General features: G+C 48.4%; 1 protein-coding gene and 1 long non-coding RNA gene across 11 annotated transcripts in view; one reads left to right on the top strand and one right to left on the bottom strand.

The window, feature by feature from the left end:
• Gpr55 (G protein-coupled receptor 55) overlaps positions 1 to 16383 on the top strand; it is a 58363-nt gene extending 41980 nt beyond the window's left edge. For 6 of the 10 annotated variants that reach the window (XM_030253716.1, XM_030253705.1, XM_030253706.1 and 3 more), the window contains one exon: positions 7739 to 11286. In XM_030253716.1, the coding sequence (XP_030109576.1) occupies positions 7747 to 8730 (984 nt within the window). In that variant the 5' untranslated portion in view covers positions 7739 to 7746 and the 3' untranslated portion in view covers positions 8731 to 11286. Of the gene's footprint in view, positions 1 to 7738; positions 11287 to 15238 lie in introns of those variants that run through there. The other 4 variants (XM_017320337.2, XM_011247986.3, XM_006529459.4 and 1 more) reach the window with 2 other exon arrangements.
• Positions 16384 to 17847: 1464 nt separating this feature from the next.
• 4933407L21Rik (RIKEN cDNA 4933407L21 gene) lies at positions 17848 to 21121 on the bottom strand. Its single transcript, NR_037692.1, has 3 exons — positions 20512 to 21121; positions 19068 to 19133; positions 17848 to 18319 (listed from the first exon to the last, which is right to left on the bottom strand). It is a non-coding gene; the product is annotated as an RIKEN cDNA 4933407L21 gene (long non-coding RNA).
• Between the last annotated feature and the right edge of the window lie 1314 nt (positions 21122 to 22435).

Below are 22435 nucleotides of genomic sequence, written 5' to 3'. Positions count from 1 at the left end.
GAATATTAGCAAGTACCTGCTTTGTCCTAGTTACTGTCTGTCACTCACTGTCCACAACTCTTACAACCTAAACTTGGTTATTCCTTCCTTGTTGATTTGCATACTTTATACAGCAGCCCTTATCTTGGGCTTGAAGTAAAGAGGCCAGCAGAGAAGAGAGGCCTGAAACTGTAACTGTGACCTGAACTGAACCTTACAAACACAAATTGTCTGCTCTTGCTACCTCTCCCCCCTCTCCCTCTCCTCTCCCCCCCCATCCCAGAGCCTCTTGCCTGCTGGTGCTCTATCACTGAGCGATACCCCAGCCTTTTGTAAGATCATCTCTTACACTGCCATGATTTCTTGTCACTACCATGTTCGTTCCAAAGGCCCCTTCTATAGTTTCTGCTGCCTAGGCTTGGTTCCAAGGAGCCCCACCTGATATTCACTCTAAATTTTCTTGTTGACTCTCAGAAGTGTGAAACTTGGAAGCAATATTTAGGGGAGGGGACACACTTGAGAGAACCCCTCTGTGCTCTTCACTCCTGAGCCACCCTCTGGCTGGTTAGGAGGTTCTTCTACCCAAATGTTCTTCCCCAGATCTCTGCTGGTGTTAAGTGTTTCCAAAGAGGTGTGCAAGGAACACGGTTGATTTATTAATGCATATCTTCAGCAATAAAGGCTATCTGCAATCTAAATAGATCAATGTAGAAATAATTTACAAGATAAAATAAAGGTGTCAGCAGAACACCTGGGCATGACTCTTTGTCCATATGTTTTGCAAGGATACTGGCTTCTACCTTCTCAGTGGTTTTTGTTTTCTGTCTAAGTCAATGTCAATTTTTAGAGCTCACAGGGTTGCAGGAAGCAAATGACCCAGAGCCACCTCCAGCCCCTCAGCTCTTACACAGGCTCTGTTTTTTGGCCCTTGACCTTTCCCCTTTTAATTCTTCCTTCTTCCTGGTAGGAGGCTGAACTTATCCCCCATTCAAATACTTCTAGAATTAAGGGAGCCCAGCAATCTCCATTTGAAGTAGCCCACCACTGGGTGCTGCTACCAGGATGGAAGCTGGGACAGTCCCAATGTTAACCTTGGGATGCTAGGCAATGTCTCATATCTAGGCAGCATCAGGACCACTCTGCTGGTGCTGCTGCCTGATCTGATCGCCCTTCCAGAAAAACCTGCTGCCCAGAGTACTAGTAACAAGATGCACAGCCTCAAAGCCCCTGAAGTTCACAGTGATGTCCTTCCAGACCTACTCCCAGCCAACAGAGATGACGGCACCGAACGATTCCCGTTCTTTTTATAAGAATTTATCTTAGTTAGGGTTTCTATTGCTGTGAAGAGACACCATGATCACCTCAATTCTTATAAAGAAAAACATTTAATTTGGGCTTGGTTACAGTTCAGATGTTTAGTCCGTTATCATCACACTGGGAAGCATGGTGTTGTGCAGGACAGACATGGTGCTGGAAAAGTAGTTGAGGGTTCTACATCCAAACTGGCAGGCAACAGGAAGAGAGAGTGATACTGGGCCTGACTTGCGCTTCTGAAACCTCAAAGCCCCCATTCTCAGTGACACATTTCCTCCATCAAGGCCACATCTATTCCAACAAGGCCACACCTACTCTAACAAGGCCACACTTCCCAATAATGCCACTCCCTTTGAGCCTATGGAGGCCATTTTCTTTTTTTTCTTTTTTGGTTTTTCGAGACAGGGTTTCTCTGTGTAGCCCTGGCTGTCCTGGAACTCACTTTGTAGACCAGGCTGTCCTCGAACTCAGAAATTCGCCTGCCTCTGCCTCCCAAGTGCTGGGATTAAGGGCGTGCGTCATCACGCCTGGCATGGAGGCCATTTTCATTCAAGGCAGCTGGGTTTAGGAGCCCCATGACTATGGCCATGATACTCAAAGCTGACTGTGGATGAAAAGCTCTTCTTACCTACTTCCTTCCTCCCTCTCCTTTCTCAAGGGCAGCCATGTTAGGATTTGAATGTTCACCCTCTTCCTGCTTTGTTACGCAATCAGCTTCTTGGATGTCTAACTATGTCTTAGCAACTGTTTCTGACTTGAAGGGACTCAAGAGTAACCTACAGTGTTATCTGTAGATTGTTGCAGTCCTGGGTTGGCCGGAACAGAAGGTGCCCTAGTTCCTGCCTTAGGTTGAGTATGGACTGGTCTCTATTGTAAGTAGCGTTGTCTTTTCTAAGGGTGTCTGTTTCTTCTCTTTCCTGGAGTACAGCTATGCCTTCTTACCTTATTCCTGTGGTGACTCAGATTTTAAAAAATAGATTTATTTGTTTTATTTTGTATGTATGAAATGTTTGCCTCTTGTGTCTATGTACCACAGGCCAGAAGAGGGCATCAGATCCCCAGGGGAGTTGTAGACCATTGTGAATCTCCACGTGGGAGCTGAACCCTGAACTCCAGTCCTCTGTAAGAGCAGCAAATGCTCTTAACCACTGAGCCATCACTTCAGCCCCGCCCCACCCCCTTTGAAGACTCGTTAAAAGATGATTCCCCTCAACCCTTAGAGGGAATTGAGAATATTAATATTTCAGACCCTCTAATAACTCTGCCATTAGCTGGAAGAAACTTCTTCAATTTCTGATTGCTTTGTGCCTCTCTGTAGAGTGCATCTTCTGGCTTCAAAGATCACCTTCTGAGATAGGTCTATTTGATGTCTTTCAGGAATTTAAATGGGACCTTTAAGGTAGTTCTGCTGGGACTGCTAACAGCTGAACCCTGTGTATCTCTCCCTCTCTCTCTCTCTCCCTCTCTCTCCCCCTCTCTCTCTCTCCCTCTCTCTCCCTCTTTCTCTCTCCCTCTGTCTCTCTCTGCCTCTCTCTCCCTCTCTCTCTCTCTCTCTCTCTCTCTGATTTATCCCTTCAGCTTAGATCATCTCTTTTGACCAATTTTCTCTTGCTGTTTGTTGTTTATCTCTTCCTTCCCTCCTTCCTTCCCTTCTGTCTTAGTTAGGGTTTTATTGCTGTGAAGAGACACCATGACTATATAACTCTTATGAAGGAAAACATTTAATTGAGGCTGGCTTATAGTTCAGAGGTTTGGTCCATTATCATCATGGTGGGAAGCATGGTGTGTATGTGTGTGACCCAAGCACATGAGATCACTTGAGCCAAGTGAGCCAAGAAGCCAAAACTGTATCAAAGGAAGTAGGGAAGGTAGGGCCTCTTCTCCTTTCCTCTCCCTGATTTCTTATTTGTATATACAAAGCATACATCTAATGTCATTCTGTATACTCAAAATATCATCTCTTTCCTATCTCTCACTTATAATGAGTTATCCCTCACTTAAAGATGGGGAGATATTCTGAGAAATGAGTCGTAGTGTGCACACCACAGAGTACATTTATATATATTAAGATACCCATAATGAGCTGGGCAATGGTGTGGCACACGTCTTTAATCCCAGCACTTAGGAGGCAGAGGCAGGCAGATTCCTGAGTCGGAGGCCAGCTGGCGGCATGCAGGCAGACATGGTGCAGGAGAAGGAGCTGAGAGTTCTACATCTTGATCCACAGGCAACAGGAAGAGAGATTGAACCTCTAGGCCTGGCTTGAGCTTCTGAAACCTCAAAGCCCAGTCCCAGTGACAGACTTCCTCCAACAAGGCCACACCTCCTCCAAAAAGGCCACACCTCCTCCAAAAAGGCCACACCTCCTAATAGTGCCACTTCCTGTGGCAGTTTTGATTCAAACCACCACACCTTTCAACCTTCTTTTCCTTTTGCTGGTGGTCTCACTGTGCTATACAATCCAGTCCTGAACTCCTGAGCTCAAGCGGTCCTCCTGCCTCTGTTCCCAGGTGTTGAGATTACAAGTGTATCCTACCCTATCCAGCTTGTGCATGCTTGCACACATACATGCTTATACACATGTAGGCCCTAGGTCAGTGTTAGGTGTCTTGTCTCAAACTTTCTCTACCTTTATGTTTTGAGACAAGATCTCTCACTGAAACAGAAGCTTGTAGATACAGACTGGCTGTCCAATGAGCTTCAGGGATCCACCTGGGGTTACAGGCACATACCCCTATCTTGTGCTTTTTTGGTGGGTTCTGAGGATCTGAACTCGGGCCATTGTGCTTGTATGGCAGCCAAACATGCCAAAGTTTACCTTGTACCTTCCGTGTCACACTAGCTATTTCTAAGATCGGCCTGGGGTGCTCTGCATATCTGTGTCAGGAGGAAGCAGCCTGTCTTTATGCACTTCTTTTAAGCCTCCTGCTTCTGGTCTCTTCTACCATCCTACCCTTAGCAGAGTTACATGGGAGTCTTGAGTTTGAGACCCTTGCCAGAGGTTCCTCAGCACAACCCTAGGAGACACTTACCACAGCACCAGGGTCTTGTCTTATTGAAGTTACTATTGCCGTGATAAAATGCCATAACCAAAAACAACTTGGGGAAAAAAGAGTTTATTTCACTCTTCCATATAATGTGTTATTTATTGTCAGAAGTAGTGAGTTCCTGCCCTGACTTCCTTTGATGATAAACAGCAATATGGAAGTACAAGGTCCTGGAGGCAGGAGTTGATACAGAAGCCATGGAGGGATGCTGCTTACTTGCTTGCTCCCCATGGCTTGCTTATCTTACTTTCTTATAGAACCCAGGACTACCAAGCCAGGGGAGGCACCACCCACAATGGGATGGGCTTTTCTGTATCAATCACTAAGAAAATGCTCTACAGCTGGATCTTATGGAGGCATTTTCTCAATTAAAGATCCCTCCTCTTAGATGAATTTAGTTTGTATCAAGTTGCCATGAAACTAGCCAGCACTGGTCAAAAAGTACTTGTCATGGGAGAGGTGATTTCCTGTGTCTCTGTGACATGAGCCTAGGAAAAGCTCACACATAGGAAAGCACAGACTCATAGGAAGCCATCTGGATCGCTTGGTGTACCTGCAGTGTTTAGTGGATAACACTCAATAAAGGGTCTATCTGTCTATAAATATGTCTATATGTCTATTGTATAGTTTTTTTTTCTTTTCAACAGGGGTTATAAAGAGTTTGGGAATGGTATTCCACTTAGGATCTTTAAAATACCTAAATTTGGGGCTGGGATGGGATGGGGGTCAATGGTACAAGCATGAGGACTTGAGTTTGGATCTCCGGCTCCAGGTTCAATGAGAGACTCTGTCTCAGAAAACAAACAAAGGGGGGAAAAGGTGGAGCGTGACAGAGAAGGACCCTGATGCCGACTGACCTCTGCTTCCACACATGCGCACACCTCCACCACTCCCCACCCCAAAATATCCAAGTCTTTTCTCCTCACATACTTTCTAGGAAGCTGTAAGCAATGAGAAACAGCCAGGGAATGGGAATTCTCTCTGCAGTGGTGATGTAGCAAAGAAATAAGCCACAAGGATGAGGGATGCGGAATTCCTGTTACCCAGGAAGACATGGAAGCCTTAATGTTTGCTACTAAGCTTCTGGTCAAATGAGTGATGTTCCATCCACACAATGAATTCAGGGAGGCTACTAGAGAGAACTGAGTCATGTATACTCATGAGGAATAATTGCTAAGAAACTTTGTTCACTGAAAAAGCAAGGGACAGAACTGTAGTATAGTGTTTTTTTTTTTTAATTCAAAGATGCCATATTTATGTATATGTTTATAAAAATATGATTGTAACTAAAGACTCCTGGAGAAAATCTACTGTCGTGTATGGTTAGCTCTAGAAAATACAACTGAGGCCCTAGGGTGCAGTAGCGGCGTGTGCTTTTGTATTCTTCAGATATACGCCCAAATTGCTTTTTTAGCTTAATTTTTTTTCTTTCAGTATAATAGCATAAGATAAAAGCAACACCCCAAACACTGGTACAGCTTCTCTGGTGACAGGCTATGTTGATATCCCTTCTCTGCATCTTCGGGTCCCTCTCTTGGTAGTCAGGACCTCGGGGAGGGTGAAGGAGGGACAAAAGTAGAGATGGAGCAGGCCTTGGTTGTGCCTGCTCTCCAGGTGGTTAAAGAAGAGGCCAGGTGGAAACCACCTTTCTATGCAGGGGCCCTGTGTGCTGGTGAACACGGCCGCTCAATGCCTAGGGCCTGGTGGGCTAGCAGCTTGTCCTTTCTTCTACTTGAGGGAAGTAGAAGAAAGGATGTGTGTGTGTGTGTGTGTGTGTGTGTGTGTGTGTGTGTGTGTGTATGTGTGTGAGAGAGAGAGAGGGAGAGAGAGAGAGAGAGAGAGAGAGAGGGAGAGAGAGAGAGAGAAGGGTAAGGCGGGCAGAGGTGGATTAGTGAAAGGAAGGCAGGCATTAGGTCCTAATTCATTTCTTTAGAAGTATAGCTTTGGGGACATAGGCTGATTATCTCTTTAGTCTGTTCCAGGTACCCCCTTCCTTTATACCGAATCCCACAATGACAGTCTTACCCTCCTAAAGTGGACAGACTCATAAGCCAGACCTGCCCAAGGTCCTGCCTCTGGGAAGGCACACCTCCAGCCCTGGCCCTCCTGTCCTTCTCCCATGTCATTCCCTCTGGCAATGTCCCTTCTTCCACGAAGACTCATTTTCAGCCTGGATTTCTCCTCAAGGGCAGCAGAAGCTGCAGCTGCTGCAGACTTTCCATCTCAAGCCACCCAGAAAGAGCCCAGGCGTGGATCTGATTGCTTTTAACTGCCATGGACAGGCAGCACACCTTCCCTTGACCCAGTGGACAAATCAGTTCCTGTGTCCAGGGGGGAATGTGATGTGCTGGTCAGAATCACCTCCGCAGTCAGGGGCAGAGTCAACTGCCTAGACATCAAGAACAGTGAAGGAGGGAGCTCAGAGGGTCCCATGCTTACAGAGAAGCTGGAGCCTGTAAACAGTCCCTGGAACCCTGATCCAGGTGCACCCCAATACTTTCTCCTTCTCTCTTATCCTTCCTTCCCTCCCCGCCCCTCTCTCCTCCTGTTTGTGTTGCCAGAGACCCAACCTGAGGTGTTGCATGCGCTAGGCGGGTGCTCCATCCCTGGGCTGTATCCCCTGGCCTCTTCCTACTCTTTCTAAAGTTTGAGTCTGGGCCTGTCTAGGTTGTCAAAGCGATCCTCTTGACTCTTGGCACTACCCGCTGCCAGTTTCTGGATGACAGGTTCACACCACAGACGCACACCACCAGGCCTGGTAGCATTCAATGGTGTGAAATTCTCTCTTTGCTTAAACCGGCATGATTCAGAGATTGTGTTGTTATTCCTTTCGATAAGAGCTCTGATTTTAGAAAAAAGGAGAGAGGCTCGTGCACAGAAGAGTCTAGTTTTTGTAGGAGTGTGTGTGTGTGTGTGTGTGTGTGTGTGTGTGTGTGTGTGCATGTGATGGTCAGTGGTTGAAGGCAGCTGTCTCCCTCAATCACCTTCACTTTATATCCTGAGGCAGGATCTTTCTCTCTCTCTCTCTCTCTCTCTCTCTCTCTCTCTCTCTCTCTCTCTCTTTCTCTCTCTCTCTCTCTCCCTCTCTCTCTCACCAATTTAGCTACTCTAGTTACTCAGCTTGTTGCAGGGATCTCAGTCTCCCCATCCCCCCATGCAGCCGTATTATTAAATGGACCACTATACCCATCCACATTCACGTGGGTTCTGGAGGTCTAAACCCCAGTCCTCCTACTTGCATGGCTTCATCCCCAAGCCATCTTCCCAGCCCCTTGCTCTGTGTCTACTGCTTGCAGTACATTAAGCATGGGTCGCTAAGGGCCCATCATCCCCTGCCAAGTTGTTTTGTTGAGTGAGAGGAGTGAGAGGAACTCTCTCATCTACTCTTGGTGTTGCAGGCACGAACATGAGCCAGCCAGAGCGTGACAACTGCTCATTCGATTCCGTGGATAAGCTTACCAGAACCTTGCAGCTGGCAGTCCATATCCCCACCTTCCTCCTTGGCCTGGTTCTCAACCTACTGGCCATCCGAGGCTTCAGTGCCTTCCTAAAGAAGAGGAAGCTGGACTATATCGCCACTTCTATCTACATGATCAACTTGGCTGTTTTCGATTTACTGCTGGTGCTCTCCCTCCCATTCAAGATGGTCCTGCCACAAGTGGAGTCCCCCTTGCCGTCCTTCTGCACTCTGGTGGAGTGCCTCTACTTCATCAGCATGTATGGGAGTGTCTTCACCATCTGCTTCATCAGCCTGGACAGGTTCCTGGCCATCCAGTACCCGATCCTGGCTAGCCATCTCCGGTCGCCCAGGAAGACCTTTGGGATCTGCTGCATCATCTGGATGCTGGTCTGGATCGGAAGCATCCCCATCTACACCTTCCACAGGGAAGTGGAGAGATACAAGTGCTTTCACAACATGTCGGATGTCACCTGGAGTGCCAGTGTCTTCTTCCCCCTGGAGATCTTTGGCTTCCTCCTTCCCATGGGCATCATGGGCTTCTGTTCCTATAGGAGTATTCACATCCTGCTGCGCCGTCCAGACAGCACTGAGGACTGGGTCCAACAGAGAGACACTAAGGGCTGGGTACAAAAGAGAGCCTGCATCTGGACCATTGCTACCAATCTTGTCATCTTTGTGGTCTCCTTTCTCCCAGTGCACTTGGGCTTCTTCCTGCAGTATCTGGTGAGGAACCGCTTTATCTTGGACTGCAGAATGAAGCAGGGCATCAGCTTGTTCCTGCAGTTGTCTCTGTGTTTCTCCAACATCAACTGCTGCCTTGATGTTTTTTGCTACTACTTTGTCATCAAAGAATTTCGCATGCGCATCAAGGCCCACCGGCCCTCCACAATCAAGCTGGTCAACCAGGATACCATGGTCTCCAGGGGCTAAGAGAAGGTACCTCTCTCAAGGGAAGGAAAACACAGTCCTAAATTCTCATAAAGACCCTCCTGGGCTTGGCTTGGCTTTTGACACTCGCTGAGTACCATCTCTGTTCTTTATACTCCTACAACCTTTTCACATCACCTGGATGGGTGACAGATGTCACACTTGTTTTGAGTTTGGTAAAGAACCAGGTGAATTCTTCATTTCTAAGTCTAAAATGTATGAAGCAGAAGAACCAAAAACAAACAAACAAACAAACAAAACCCAAAACGTAGCTTGAAAAGTCTGTATCTCAGCTTTCCCATCTTTCCATTCTGTTGGAGAGTCTAGAAAGGAAGCGAAAGGGCAGGGAATTTAGAGTGGTTTTGTGGTGATTCAGGGCTAGGGAAGAAATATGTCTTCAAGATGGAGCAAGCTTGTACTATTTTTCCAGTCTCTTCTGAAGCTCTCTTGGCGATTACCTCACAGAAATGAGGACAAAGAGGGCTTTTTAAGGGCTGAGAAGGATTAGGTGGAGGGAGGGGGGCTGTGTGAAGCAGGTTGTGTGGAAACAGGAGACATGACAGAGCCAATGGGGACACAGTGGAAAGGGGCAGAGTAGCAAGGGAGTAAAGTATACCCCGGGAAGGAAAGAGACATGCTAGAGTTGGAACTGGTGCCCCCTCTCCTATTGCCATCTGGTAGCGATGCTGTCCCAGGACTAAGCAAGATTTAGCCTAAAAAGAGAGCTCTTTTGAAGGTGGCCAGCCTTCTGACTTGGACAGCCTAGGAAGGAGTGCATTACACCAGTATGAAGGGGATGAGGAAGAGCTGGTCTTCACTTGGTTCAGCTCAACGGTAACAGAATGAAGTTGTCCTTATTGTGCCTGGTTGGGTGACTCTATCTAAGAAGCTGGCCAGGGATTGGGGGCTGGGAAAGGCTATCTTCACCAAGCAGCACAAAGGTCTGCATTTGAGGAAGGTGGTAGGGCCTCACCAGTTCCTGGAGGGAAATGGCAGACAGCTGAACCAGCGTGGGAACCTTCATCGGCTCCTCTGGCTCAGGAGAAGGAGCTCCCAGCGACAGCTGAAAGCCTCACTCTCCATGGCTCAGCCGTAGGAGAGAGTAAAATAATTAGAAGGATAAATTGTGGGGTGTTTTTGCAAGACGGAAGGAGTGGGACAGGAAGAATCCCAGGAGACTTCGTGTGCTTTAGGAAGAAAAGCTAACTAGGTAGAATATCCAGGGTCAGAGGCCAGGGGTGGGATGAGCACATGGGGAGGGGCAGGGGAAGATGGAACTGTAGCTAGAATCTGGGAGCTGTCCACAGAGCAGAAGATGGAGGTGTGGCAAGATGTAGGGGAAAAGAGGAATGGGAAGGGGAGGAAGAGAAGGGAGGAAGGGAAAGACAAGGGAGGGAAAGAAGAGGAGCAAGAGGAAGGCAGACGGACAGGAAGGATGCATGGAGGGGATAGGAAAGTTAAGTAGGGAGAGCAGCTTCCTCCTGTGAGTCTAGCACTTCCACTCCACTGGAAACCAATGAAGGGTAGGCACTTCCAGGCATGGTGGCTGTGGCAGTGTTCAGTGTGGAGCCACCTGAAGGAATAGTTAAGGAGAGAGAGTTAAGGACCGGCAGGTGCTGTAGGGGAGTGAGGACCAGGACCAGAGCCCCATCTCAGGGCTGGGCCTCCAGGGACCCATTGGTGGCGATTCAGGGCTATGCAGACCTGAGAAATGAGGTTCCCAGCCTTGGATGCTGTTTTGTCCCATTGCTGTCTTGGACAGAGATAATACCTGTGACACCGGGATAGACAGCTGCTTCAGGTTCACCCATGAGTGGGGTAGGTCTTGGAACCACCTCCTCTGTGTTCTCTCTGTAAAAGGAGCTGTTCACCCATCCAACAGAGTCAAGTGGTCCCCTCCATGTGCAAGTGTGTCTGCCAGGCAAGATGACCCAGAGCAAAGGCTTTAGTAGGCTGAATAGCCACCTTCCCCATGGATGACCAGAGCTAAAACCTGGTGTGTGTATAGCAACGCTCTATGCTGGAAAGATCTCTAGGTCCCAAGAGTACCATTACCAAAGAGGGCAGGAAATCTAAAGCCATAAACTGGGGAAAGGTAAGGACAGGGCTCCTGGAGTTGTACAGCTGTGTCTCAGATTGGTGACCCTGGACCAGGAGATTGGGGGTGGGGATAGGGTTTGAGAACCCACTGATTCATCCCAAAATAGTGAGTGAAGGAGACTTGCCTGGTGTGTGTCACCAGTCCAATGGTGGCTCAAGTGGCAGTTGGCTCAGCAGTACCAGAAATGGGGAGGATCACTGTTAGTGTTGAAGTACAGCAGAATGCAGCCAGCGAGTGTGGGAAACCCAGCACTTAGTTGTGAAAAAAGCCAGATTCCTGTTACTAAAGCCAGTGGGGCTAGGAGCTATTGTTCAGCCATAATGTGACCTTATTCGTACTCAGCCTTGGAAAACCTGACACACTGGCTACACGTACAGCTGCAAGATCTAGCAAAAATTAATTGGAAAACCAATTCGATTAACATGACTGACCAAATAAATTCATACAATGTACTGTGACCTTGTCTCAGGCTTCAGTTTCTGGCTCCAGAGAAGAACTGGTATTTAATGGCCCCTGCCAAGGGATTGAACAATGTGACCCCTGGGTATCAGGTATGATGTTATAGGGGTCTTATCTGTAACAAGTAGGTCACAGGTGGTTATCAGGTGCATAGCTGGTCTTCCCAGTTGGTGAGGATCCAGACCCTGTGCAGTTTGATGCTCAGTCACGTTGGTGCTTAATTGTCTGTGAAGCCACTGGGTCTCAAAGGCCCCACACACTTGGACTCAGTCCCTTTCAGCCTGCTCTTCCATCCTCCCCACCGTGACACTGGCTCTGTGTCCATGAGAGGCCCAATTCAAGAGACCTGTTGACTACACATCCTCTACTGGTGATGCTCCCTTCTGGGTCTAGTTATGGTGTAAATGTATCTCTCTTTACAGGGAACTCCTCCTCACCTACCAGCACACTTGACAGGCATTTCCCTATAGGCTTAGGTCCAAGTCACCCCTTTTTCCTAAGTTCCAAGGCCTGACCTGGATGTGGAAGGCTGATCAGGGACATCCTTGTCCCTTAACAGACATTTTTCGGTTAACCCCAGCTAACTGGTGGGTGGGTCCTATCCCCTTGGCTCCCAGAGGATTTGACTGGAGAGCACCTATTCATAAACTGCATTCAGTCAGCCCTGTTAGAGTCCCCTCCCTGTAGACCCTTTGAAGTTGGAGTCATTACAGTAACACAGTGAAGATGCCCTGGGCTTCTGAGAACACCCACATAGAAAATTCTACCCTACAGAAAGTTACTGTGAATAACCAGTAATTTCAAAGATGCTTGAAATGACTGTAGGCCCAGTAGCAGCTGCAGAGACTCAAAAGGATGTGAAAGGACTAGCTTGATATGTCAACGAGGAAAAGATAGGATGAGCTTTCTAGCCTGGGATGAAAAGAGTATCAACCAAGCAGGGGTAGACACATCCCTAAGGACCTATATGGAGATGCTATCTACAAAATCCTCCATGCTCCTCCGAGGGCCAGCTCCATTGGGGACAATATCCTTTGGGGGCAACAGAGTGGCTGACAAAGGGTACCGTGAGAATCCCATTCTGAGGACAGGGGACTAAAAGACTCATAAAGGTGTTGATTTTGAGGTACACACCCTGAAACTACTACTATAGTACCTCTCACCTTCTCAGCTGTGCTTCTTGGTAAGGCCAGGGCAGAGAGACCACAGGCACTGAAGGTGAGCAAGTGCCTGTCTCCTCTTCCCTTTGTGAACAGTGCTCTGTGTCGGGAGTGTGGTGATGGTGGTGGTGGTGGTGGTGGGGACATTCACTGTGAGATATAGCAGAAGTGAGGCCTTCTGTCCTTTGATGTCTGCAGAGGAGACTGGAAGGTGTCACTTCAAAGGAATGCTTGAGGGAGCAAGCCAGCAGCTCACCTTGAGGCCCCAGACCCTGCCTTTGTTCTGAGGCAGTCACCTGAGAAACAACCAAAACTTATCTGCACGGAGTGGGGGGTGGGAGGAGGAGGTGGGAGAGAGTGGGAGGGGTGTTGTACAGCACAGTCACACACACACACACACACACACACACACACACCCCACTCGCATGTGGTGCATGCACAATAGACTGATGTTCTTAGGCTTTGGGAAGGACTATCTCCAGCAGCTGGAAGCCCCTGCCATATTTTCAACAGGCCCCCCACCCCACCCCGCAGCCACTCTCGCCCTCGAAACAACGTTTCTTTCCCCCTGAAGGAGCAGCTGAGGCTTTGCTTTCTCTGGAGGCCACCAGGTACAATCAGTTGCTATAGAGTAAGGCAGGGACAGGTGCCAACACAGTGGCGCTTGGTAGGCTTGCCTGCACCTGCTGGACCAGAGGGTGAGAAACCTTTCAGAACCAAGCAGGCAAATGGACTTCTGGCATTCACGGAGGGTGGCATCAGGCCAGCATCTCTGGAGTGTTAAAGTCAATTTAACTGCAGAGGCTAGGTGTTTAAACCATTTTGACAAACACAGATGTAGTAGGTGGTTAATAGAGCTTAGAGCTGTTGCTATTTCCTCCCTGGGATGTCACTCTGGGGAACAGTCAGATATCAGAGGTACAGCCAGGGGCTGATGGAGGGTCTGGGGTATGGCGTCAGTGGCAGAAAGACATTTCTCACTACCCTGGAGGCTGAATGTTCACGGTCTGGCCTGGCTCTGTGTCTGGTTCCTGGTGAGAGCTCTTCCTTGCTTTTGCCTGGGTCTGTACAAGAAGTTTTCTGATTCCTTCTGATAGGGACAGTCAACTGTCTGGGTCAGACAGTTAGCATTTCATTTTACCTTAATTGGCCCCCTAAGGTCCCAGGGTTGGGGTTTCAATGCCTGAATTTAAGTGGGAGCATCCAGTCCACAAGGCTTTTACTCTGTGAACTTGAATAGAACATGTGTGTTTCCTCTAGTTTCTTAACTTGAATACACCCGGCTCTGAGCTCAGGACATTTTACAAAGACTTGCTAACCCCGTTGTCCCTAAACATCTCTCTAGCTCCGGGAATCCTGCATGAATTCTAGAAAGAGAGGCTCCTCAAGACCTACAGAGAGGGCTCAGCAGTAAAGAGCACTTGCTGCTCTTCCAGAAGACCTGGCTTCCATTCCCAGTGACCACACGGTGGGTCACAGCAGTCTGGAAGTCTAGTCTGAGGTCATCTAGTGCCCTCTTCTGGCCTTTTCAGGAACTACGTGAGCATGATGCAAAGCACCCAGACACATATAACAAATAAAATGAAATAAAGAAATAAGAGAGTGCCCTTGATAGGGGAATGGGGGCCGCAGATTCGGTGGCTAAGAACCAGGCCTATGAATGTAGACTCCTATGTTACATGGACACAAGACTTTGTCCTACAGTTCCCTCATGGCTGCAAGCTGCCCCTCCCACCAGCTCTGGTGTCTCTTCCAGAGAGCTCATACCAAAATCATGCTCTGGAGTCTAGCCACCTTCCCTGAACCATTGCCATGCCTTCCCTTCACAGATCCTGTGGCACTTTCTCCATCTAGGCTGGGGCTCCAAAGCCTGGCTTTCTTTCAAGGTAGGGTGAAGCCTGGAGATGTTCAAAGCAGACGCTTCTTAGCATCCATTCTCATAATTGTGATCCTGGGGAAGATAATAGATGCATGGTGTCAGGATGACATGGGGAAGCGCCAGCATCTTCAATCAAAATCAACAGGCATTTGTGCTTCCTGGGCAAATGCCACATGCCCACTCTTGAGTGGGACAAGAAAGACAGAGAGGGCTTACAAGTACCAGTGGTTCCTGAAAAGGAGAGAATAGGCTAATTAGGAGCCCATGTCTGCCCACCATCCTGGCTTTGCTTGAGGTGACTGCAATAGTACCCTGCCACCTTCCCATAGGCTAGTGTTTTCTAAACTTAAAAGGAGAATTACATCAGCAGCTTAAGCAGGAGGACACAGTGCTCTGGTACTTTAAAAGATGAAGGAGAAGCTGCTGTGGTCGGTGGGTCTCAGTTTGCCTGCCCTGTGCTTCTTCAAAGAGCCCCTCTCACTTGCCAGCGACACTTAGCTGCGGTAGGTATCCACAGGGGTTCTGGGGTCTGCGGTGTGAGCAATGGGACTGTGGGGTTCTGGTCTGAAGCCGGCAGCCCCTCTTGTTGTATATTATGGTCTAGTGTCCCTCTCCCCTGAAGAGATCCAGGCTGGAGCCTCGAGGATGACAGCATAGAGAAGTCGTTTGTCCTTCCTCAGGGGTCAGCAAGCAAAGCTGACTTTCCCATTGGGCTCTTTTGACTAGGAGGACCCTGGGGATTTTGAATAATTTAGGGACTATCTTCCTGTCTGAAGAACACGTAAGGACCCAAGCAATGAATTGTGGCAATACGAATAAGGTGAGGAGTTTTACAATCTAGGCCAGTGAGCAGGTCACACTCGCTACCTTGTCATGGTTATTTATGATATTTATGTCTTTGTCTCCTCTTAGGAGCTGATGTCATCAATTCCATCCTCCCAGGATGTCCTTATCTGACCTGCCATGGAAGCTCCTGGGGGCTCTAACTGTCGTCCTCCAGAGTCCCTCCAAGGCCCTCCCACTCCCTGAAGACTCTGCCTTTGGCTCAGCTGTGATCAGAGTTTCTCCCTTCCAGAAGATTCCCTCCTTCAGTCCTTCCTCCTTCACTGTTCCCTTCCCTCAGCCCTTCTGTTCTTGTCCTCCTGCACTCTGTCAACCTGTTTTTAGGAGAGGGTCCCTCCTGATGAGGGTCTTGATTCACAGCTGTCCTTGCTCCTAGGGCTGTTTCCATGGAAACCAGAAGCAAAGAGGTCATTCAAAGGAAAACCCAAGAGCAGACATCTGTGGAAACAGCCCCCATCCCTCGGCAGTTTAACAAGCGGGCTGCACCAGCGAGAGACTGTGCTCTTCCCGAGCTAGGCTGCAGCTGAAATAATCAAACTCCAGAGGACAGCATGGGGGAGATTTGCAGGGATGGCGTGGGGTGGGGCTAGGGTTGGGGGAGGTGGGAAGAGTCTTCAGCAACCAGTGCAACCCGGATGCATGTTACATTGTTATTCATTAGAGCCCTTTCCCATATCCTGTCTGCACTAAGTTCTCCAGCTTTAGCCTTGTTATTTCTCCTTCCGGTGAGAAAGAAGCCGGAGTGTTAGAGCCCAGGAAACAGAACTCCAAAGACCAAAGTTATGAGAGGCTGGGGGGAGGGGGGGTCGTCTTACACTCGCCCACACTCCCAAAGCTCAAGTCCCTCTGACCTTGTGCTTTTTATTATCTATTCAAGTGGCAGAATAGACTTGTCACATGCCTTGTCCTCTTCTGGTCCCACAGAGAATCATTTACAAACCACTGTCTACTTTATGACCCGTGAGACTCTGTCCTGGGCTGTTGTATATGCTCAACGCTCATTAGGTTCCCCCTAAAAGTCACATATGAGTCATCTCAAAATTGTCTACACTCTCTCCTCCCCAACAGGAGTGGGGTGTGCCTTTTTTTGCACCCCACTGAGCTGGTGGGTGGCCACGCACTTGTGACTTTCTGTGTTCTGGTTTTTCCGTGTTTGCACATTCACAGATCTGTATACTTTTTCTCCGGTTTCGTTTGTCTTTGTCAGTTTGTTCAGGAGAAGGTCCAGATGATAGAGGGGAAAATGTCCTTTTGCTACACGGGGTCAGACACAGGGGAGGGGAGGGGAGGGGAGGGGAGGGGAGGGGAGGGGAGGGGAGGGGAGGGGAGGGGAGGGGAGGCAGATTTCTTTGACTTTGGGTGAGAAGCATAATTAGCCAGTTTCCCCCTTAGAGCTTGTGGGGAAGAGGAACGCGGAGTGTTATTTCAAGGCCTTTTGTGCAGAGACCTGATGAAGGGATGACTCTATAAAGCTGGTGGAGTTGAGGCTGGAAACTGGCCTGCCGCAGGACCTTGCTTTGCAGGACCTTGCTTTTGGAGAACAGTGAGACTCGTAGACACTTGAACATCGCCAGCATTTCCCAAAGTGATACTGTGAAATATCTCAGCACTTTTCAGCCTGATTCCTGCCAAGTAATTCCTAAAACCCCTGGAATCACGATAGTGGTGAGCTGTACATGCATACTAATGAAATGACTGGTGGTGGACAGATCTAGGTGGCTTCTGTGGCGGGGCTGCTCAGAACAGAAGTGAAGAGCTGGGTCTCTCAGACCCATTCTCAAACTTCTGGCAAGTAAGGGCGGAGGGCCGGGCTAATCACCGGTGATCAATGAGTTAATCAATCATGCTTTTGTAAGGAAGCCGCCATAGCCCCCCACCCTCCACCCCAGAGGGCAGGGCCTGGGCCTTTCATAGAGCTTAGAGCACGCAGGGTCCCTGAGGACAAGGTGCCCAGAAAGGGCACGGCAGCCCTGCACTCCTACCTTCCAACTTTATCTTGGGAATTTTTTCATCTGTTCTGTGGATGTTTGTAGTATCTTATGTGAAATCTGTAAACTCCTTTTTTTTTTTTTTTTGAGCCCTTCTCTAACAAATTATTTGAACCTGAGGAGTGAGTTGGAAGAACCCCAGTTTAGAACTCTGGGGTTGGAAGCTTAGATGGGACAGCCAGGGCTGGTGGCTGAAGGAGGTAGAGAGTTTTGGGGGACCCAGTCCTCAGCCTATGGTATCTGATGCTACCTCAGAGTAGTGTCAGAGCTGTAGTGAGTCAGAGGGCACACAGTTGATGCCATTGAGGACAGACAGACAGACAGACAGACAGACACACACACACACACACACACAGAGAGAGAGAGAGAGAGAGAGAGAGAGAGAGAGAGAATTAAATGATCTATGTTGATTGCTGAATGAATGTAGGTGCATACCAGGTCTCTGTGCCCTCGTCCAATGTCTCTACTCAAGATCCTCTTGGATGTCCCCAGAGGCCCCGAGCTACCCCAGATAGGTACTCTGCACCCCAACAGAGGTCAACATAACCTAACCCGGACCTGGTTTGGATACTTTTCTCATCTAGTTCACCTTATTTACCTCTTCTGTGCTGCAGAGCCGAAAGTGCCAGCGCTTGTGTACCAAGCCAGTGTCTTCTGATATAGGCAGTGGGAATAAATGACTCAGGCCGGTTGGAGGGACCTCAGCAGAGCTAAGACTGAGACAGGTTTATTTCAAGCAGTGAGACATTTTACATGCTCCTCATGATAGGCTATAAGGGTGGCACCCAAGCCTGATAGGGCATACAAGAGTAACGTCTAAGATTATATGTTCAGCCAAGTTCTGTATGTATGCTTCATTTACCTCTAAGGAACACCAAGACACAAAGGTAGCCTGTTTGCCTCACTGCCTGAGAGGGTGCCTCAGGTTTTCGGGAACTGAAAGGCACATTGAGTACCCCAGGAGTCATAATGCATGCCTCTCAAGGCAGCCAGCGCACAGAACAGGCCTACTTCCCAAGCTAGAAATGGTAGCTGCTCATCATCTCTCTCGAGGTCTTGCAGGATCCTCTCAGCTGTGCATGCCTGGCACAGGTTGGCTGCCAAGCAACAGCTCCAGGCCTCACTTCCAACCAGAAGGCATGGGAGGCTCAGCTCCCAGATCCTGGCAACAGATGACAACAGGGAATGGGTCTTGTCCCAAGCCTCTCACTTCTGTGTGTGGGCAGCCGTCACAGTAGGAGTGGGGAGAGATAGACCCACATGCACCGGTTACCAGGAAGATCACAGTTTTCTTAAGGTTAAAATAACACCTCTAACCCCCCCAACAGCATTGGAGAGGGCTCTGTGGCTGACAGTGCCATTGCTACATGGGGACCCAAGGCAGGGGGCTACATCTCTCTCCCTGAGCTGAGTGGGGAAGCCATGGAAGCCACTGCTGACTCAAACAGTGCCTCAGAATAATAAAGAGACAGATGTCAAGTTGCTAGTGACAAGTTGAGATTTGTGTGTGTGTGTGTGTACGTATACATATATTTGACAAAACTCTGGGCCAATGAGGTCCTGTTTCAAACACAAAGTGATAGGTACCTTAGGACCCACACACAAGGTTGTCCTCTGATATTCACATGTGCATTGTATATGTGTACACCTGCACACACATGTGCTTCCATATACATGACAAACACCCCTTCCCCCCCAACAGTGTTTTATGAACCAGGTTTGGTGGCACATACCTGTAATTCCAGCACTTGTGAGGCAGAGACAGGAGGGTCAGAAGTTCAAGGGCATCCTTGGCTACATAGTGAGTTCAGGGCAGCTCCGTTTACTTGAAACCCCATCACACACACACAAAAAATATCAAGGAAAGCATTCCACAAATGTGAGAATAAACCAGGCATGGTGGTCCTCACCTGTAATCTCGGTGCTCTGAAGATGCAACAAGAGGATCACTACAAGTTGCAAGCCAGCCTGATAATCTGTCTCAAAACAAAACAGCACAAAGTGACGCTGGAAGACAGTCACATTTCCAACTTTGTGTATTAGTTACTGTCTCTGGAATTAAAATATTTCTTTAAGGGCCAGTACATTCTCTTCTCCACAAGGCATCTAAACAATTGCCTGCACTTCCGTAATAATTTGTGTAGTCCAGTTAGATCTTCTCATTTGGAAAGAGTATTGTGTGTATTCATCTTCTCTAAAAACAAATGTATTTTTGTTTTGTGTATGAGTGTTTTGCCTGCATATATGACTGTGTACCACCACAAGTGTGTAGTGTCCATGGGGGCCAGAAGAGGCATCAGATTCCCTGAATGAAACTGGAGCTAACAGGTTGTTATCCACCCTGTGGGAGCTGGGGACCACGCCTGGATCTTCTTCTGCAAGAGTATTCAGTGTTCTTAGCTGCTGAGCCATCTCCCTAGGCCAGCATTCATCTTCCTAATGATCAAGTAAGAACACCCTCATTACTTAGTGCTGGACATATCTGGTACTTGTCCTGGTACCTAGAAGAGCTTAGATCTGAGCAGGTGAGGCAAATCCATATTCTTCTAATGAGCGATGGATGCGATGATAGAGTGCGTATGGATTTTAGTCAGGATTTTACCACTGTGAGCAGATACCTGTGAGAAACCCGAGGTAGGAAGGATTTCCTTCAGCTCACAGTTTTAGTGGACTCTGCGGTCCCTACGTGGAGCAGCACAAAAGCCGTCAAAGCAGCTGCAGGCCCCTCCTTCCAGCCAAGCCTATGGCTGCAGCAGTAAAATGTCTAAAATGGCGGCACCACCCACCACATCTCAATCTGCATACCTCACAGGAGCTGTCCACAGTGGCAGCACCTCCTCTCCAGCCTCCCTCAAGCAACGCCACAGAGGATGGTGCCTCAGCAAAACCAGCTGCAGCCGGGAAGGAATTCCTACACTAACTCATGGGCCTGATGCAGAAAGACCCACCAGTCCCTGAGCTTCCCCCCAAAACCCACCAATCCCTGAGCACAAAACTCCACCAATCCCTGAACAGGAAAACCCATCAATCTCTGAGCTTCCCAAACTCGGGGCTTGAAATCCCACCAATCCTCAGTCTGGAAATCTCTGCCCTGAAAAGCTCTGCCCCTTAAGAAATCCTAGAGAAGGCCTGCCCTTTATCCAATTTCCGGCTGCCCACTTCTGAGAGCAGAGAAGGCAGCCATCCCTGGATTCATCCCTCCACACCCTGGACCTTTCAATAAATCTCGTTCATGAGATTTTTCTGCCTGCTGTGACTCTCTCATCAGAAGAGGACAAGAAAAGAAGCTCTGAAGAGAAAAGAAGAAGCAAAGATGGAGCTGGGCTGAGGCCTCAGCTCGGCTGGGATACTCACCCTGGGGAGCTGCAACACCTCTGCTGAGGAGGCTTTCTCTCTCTCAGAGCTGTGTGGTTCCTGGGCTCCTGTGTCTCACTGGGATGCATCCTCCCCTCAGAGCTGTGTGGTTCCTGGGCTTCCGAGTCCCCGGATGCCCGTCCAACAGAGCAGAAACACTTAGAGGTTCATTTCATGGTGGCTTGACTGTGCGGCAGTACATCACAGTACTGGGACAGGTGTGGAGGAAGCTGTTTCCTTCTTGGCAGACAGGAAGTAAAAATGTAACTAGAGACTAGAACCTTGGTGTTTCCCTTCAGTGACCTAGTTCCTCTGACTAGGGCCTACCTCCTAAACATTCCAGAGCCTCCTCCAAACAGCTTTACCAGATGAGGACCAAGTGCTCCCCAGATCTTGTAGGGAATTTTATATTCAAACCATAATAGTATGGCATCTTCCAGAGACAGTATCTAGGATAACGTCCCTCCTCCCTCTCTGTGCAGGACACAAAGGCCCAAAGCTAGGGACCCTCACCCCACACTGTGCCTTTGGATGCTTTCTGCCAAGAAAGAGGCTGAGGGAGGCCTAAGGCTGTTGGAAACACCCCAAGGCAGAGGCAGTAAGCAGTACTGGTTGCCTAGCAACTGCTTTGCAACTGCAAGCTGCTCCAGGCCCCCAGGAGGAGCCCCTAGTTACTTGATTTAGCTCCAACTGGATCCTCTTGCAGGCAACAAAGAATCCTACTGTTAATTAAAGATGAAATGACATTTCGATGGTGAGAATGGCTACGAAAAAAGAGGAAAGAGCTGGGGCCATAGGGCATGGGTAAGAATTTTCTCCTACCAGAGAAACAGAGCAGAGGAGAGGCCAGCTGTAGGGCCAGACCTCATCCACAAAACCCCAGAATGACAGGTATCAGCCCTTCCTGACAATTTCATCTCAATGTCTTAGAAACCCTGCAATAGGAATCTACTTGGCTGATAACTCTGAGATGTTACCGACTGCCTTGGGGACAAGTACAGATCTGTCCCCTTCCTGTGGTGGGGACTCACTGAAATACAAAAGGATTTGAAGGTCCTGTACACAGACATCAAAAGCAGGCCAGTGGTCCATACCTGGGTGGGAAGGAACAGGGATGCTGCTGTGTGCATGTAAGGGTTTGGTGGGTAGCACTGAGGGAAGGTTTCATCCATACATGTCTACTGCAGAGGGTTCCTGACCCAGATGTGAGCACCTGGCCACTGTCACTTAAAGGGCTAAGAAATGAAGGAGATGTTCCTCGCACAGTTCCCAGGGGATTCTCCCATGTCACCATCCCTGGGTCTCTCTGGGGGGCCCATCCTGTGTGCTTCTGGTACTCTTCCCACAGGGTAGTAGGGTGCTTGAGCAGTTTTGTTGACAGGAAACCCTCACCCACATTTCTTGGATAAAAAGCAGGTTTTGGACAGAGACTGATGGTGGTGATAGCCTTATAACTTAACAAGTTTGCTGGAAATGATTGTTTTACACAAGAAAGAAAGGAAATATTTTTTTTCCTGTGAGGATGTACGGTCATCACTCAGAACAATGGAGGTTCCACTCTCTTACAGGAATTAACATGGTATTTGTATAGGACCCATTTTCACGTGCCACATACTCTAAGGGTATTATTATATTAATAATTATTATTATTAGTAGTATTTTATATATATATATATGTATATATATATATATATATATATATATATATATATATATATATATGAAGTGAATGTGTTCAGGACTCATGCTACCACATACGTGTGGAGGTCACAGGACAGACAGCTTTGTAGAGTCAGTTTTCTTCTTCTACCTTTCCATTGGTTCTGAGAACCAAACTCAAGTCCCCAAGCTTGTGTGGCAAGCACCATTATCTGCTGAGTGCACCCCCCATATACTTTAAATCATCTTTATGTTACTTAAGATG

Source organism: Mus musculus, chromosome 1, assembly GCF_000001635.26.
Source record: "Mus musculus strain C57BL/6J chromosome 1, GRCm38.p6 C57BL/6J".
Classification (NCBI taxonomy): Eukaryota; Metazoa; Chordata; class Mammalia; order Rodentia; family Muridae; genus Mus; species Mus musculus.
This window is presented reverse-complemented; position numbering and strand designations above follow the sequence as displayed.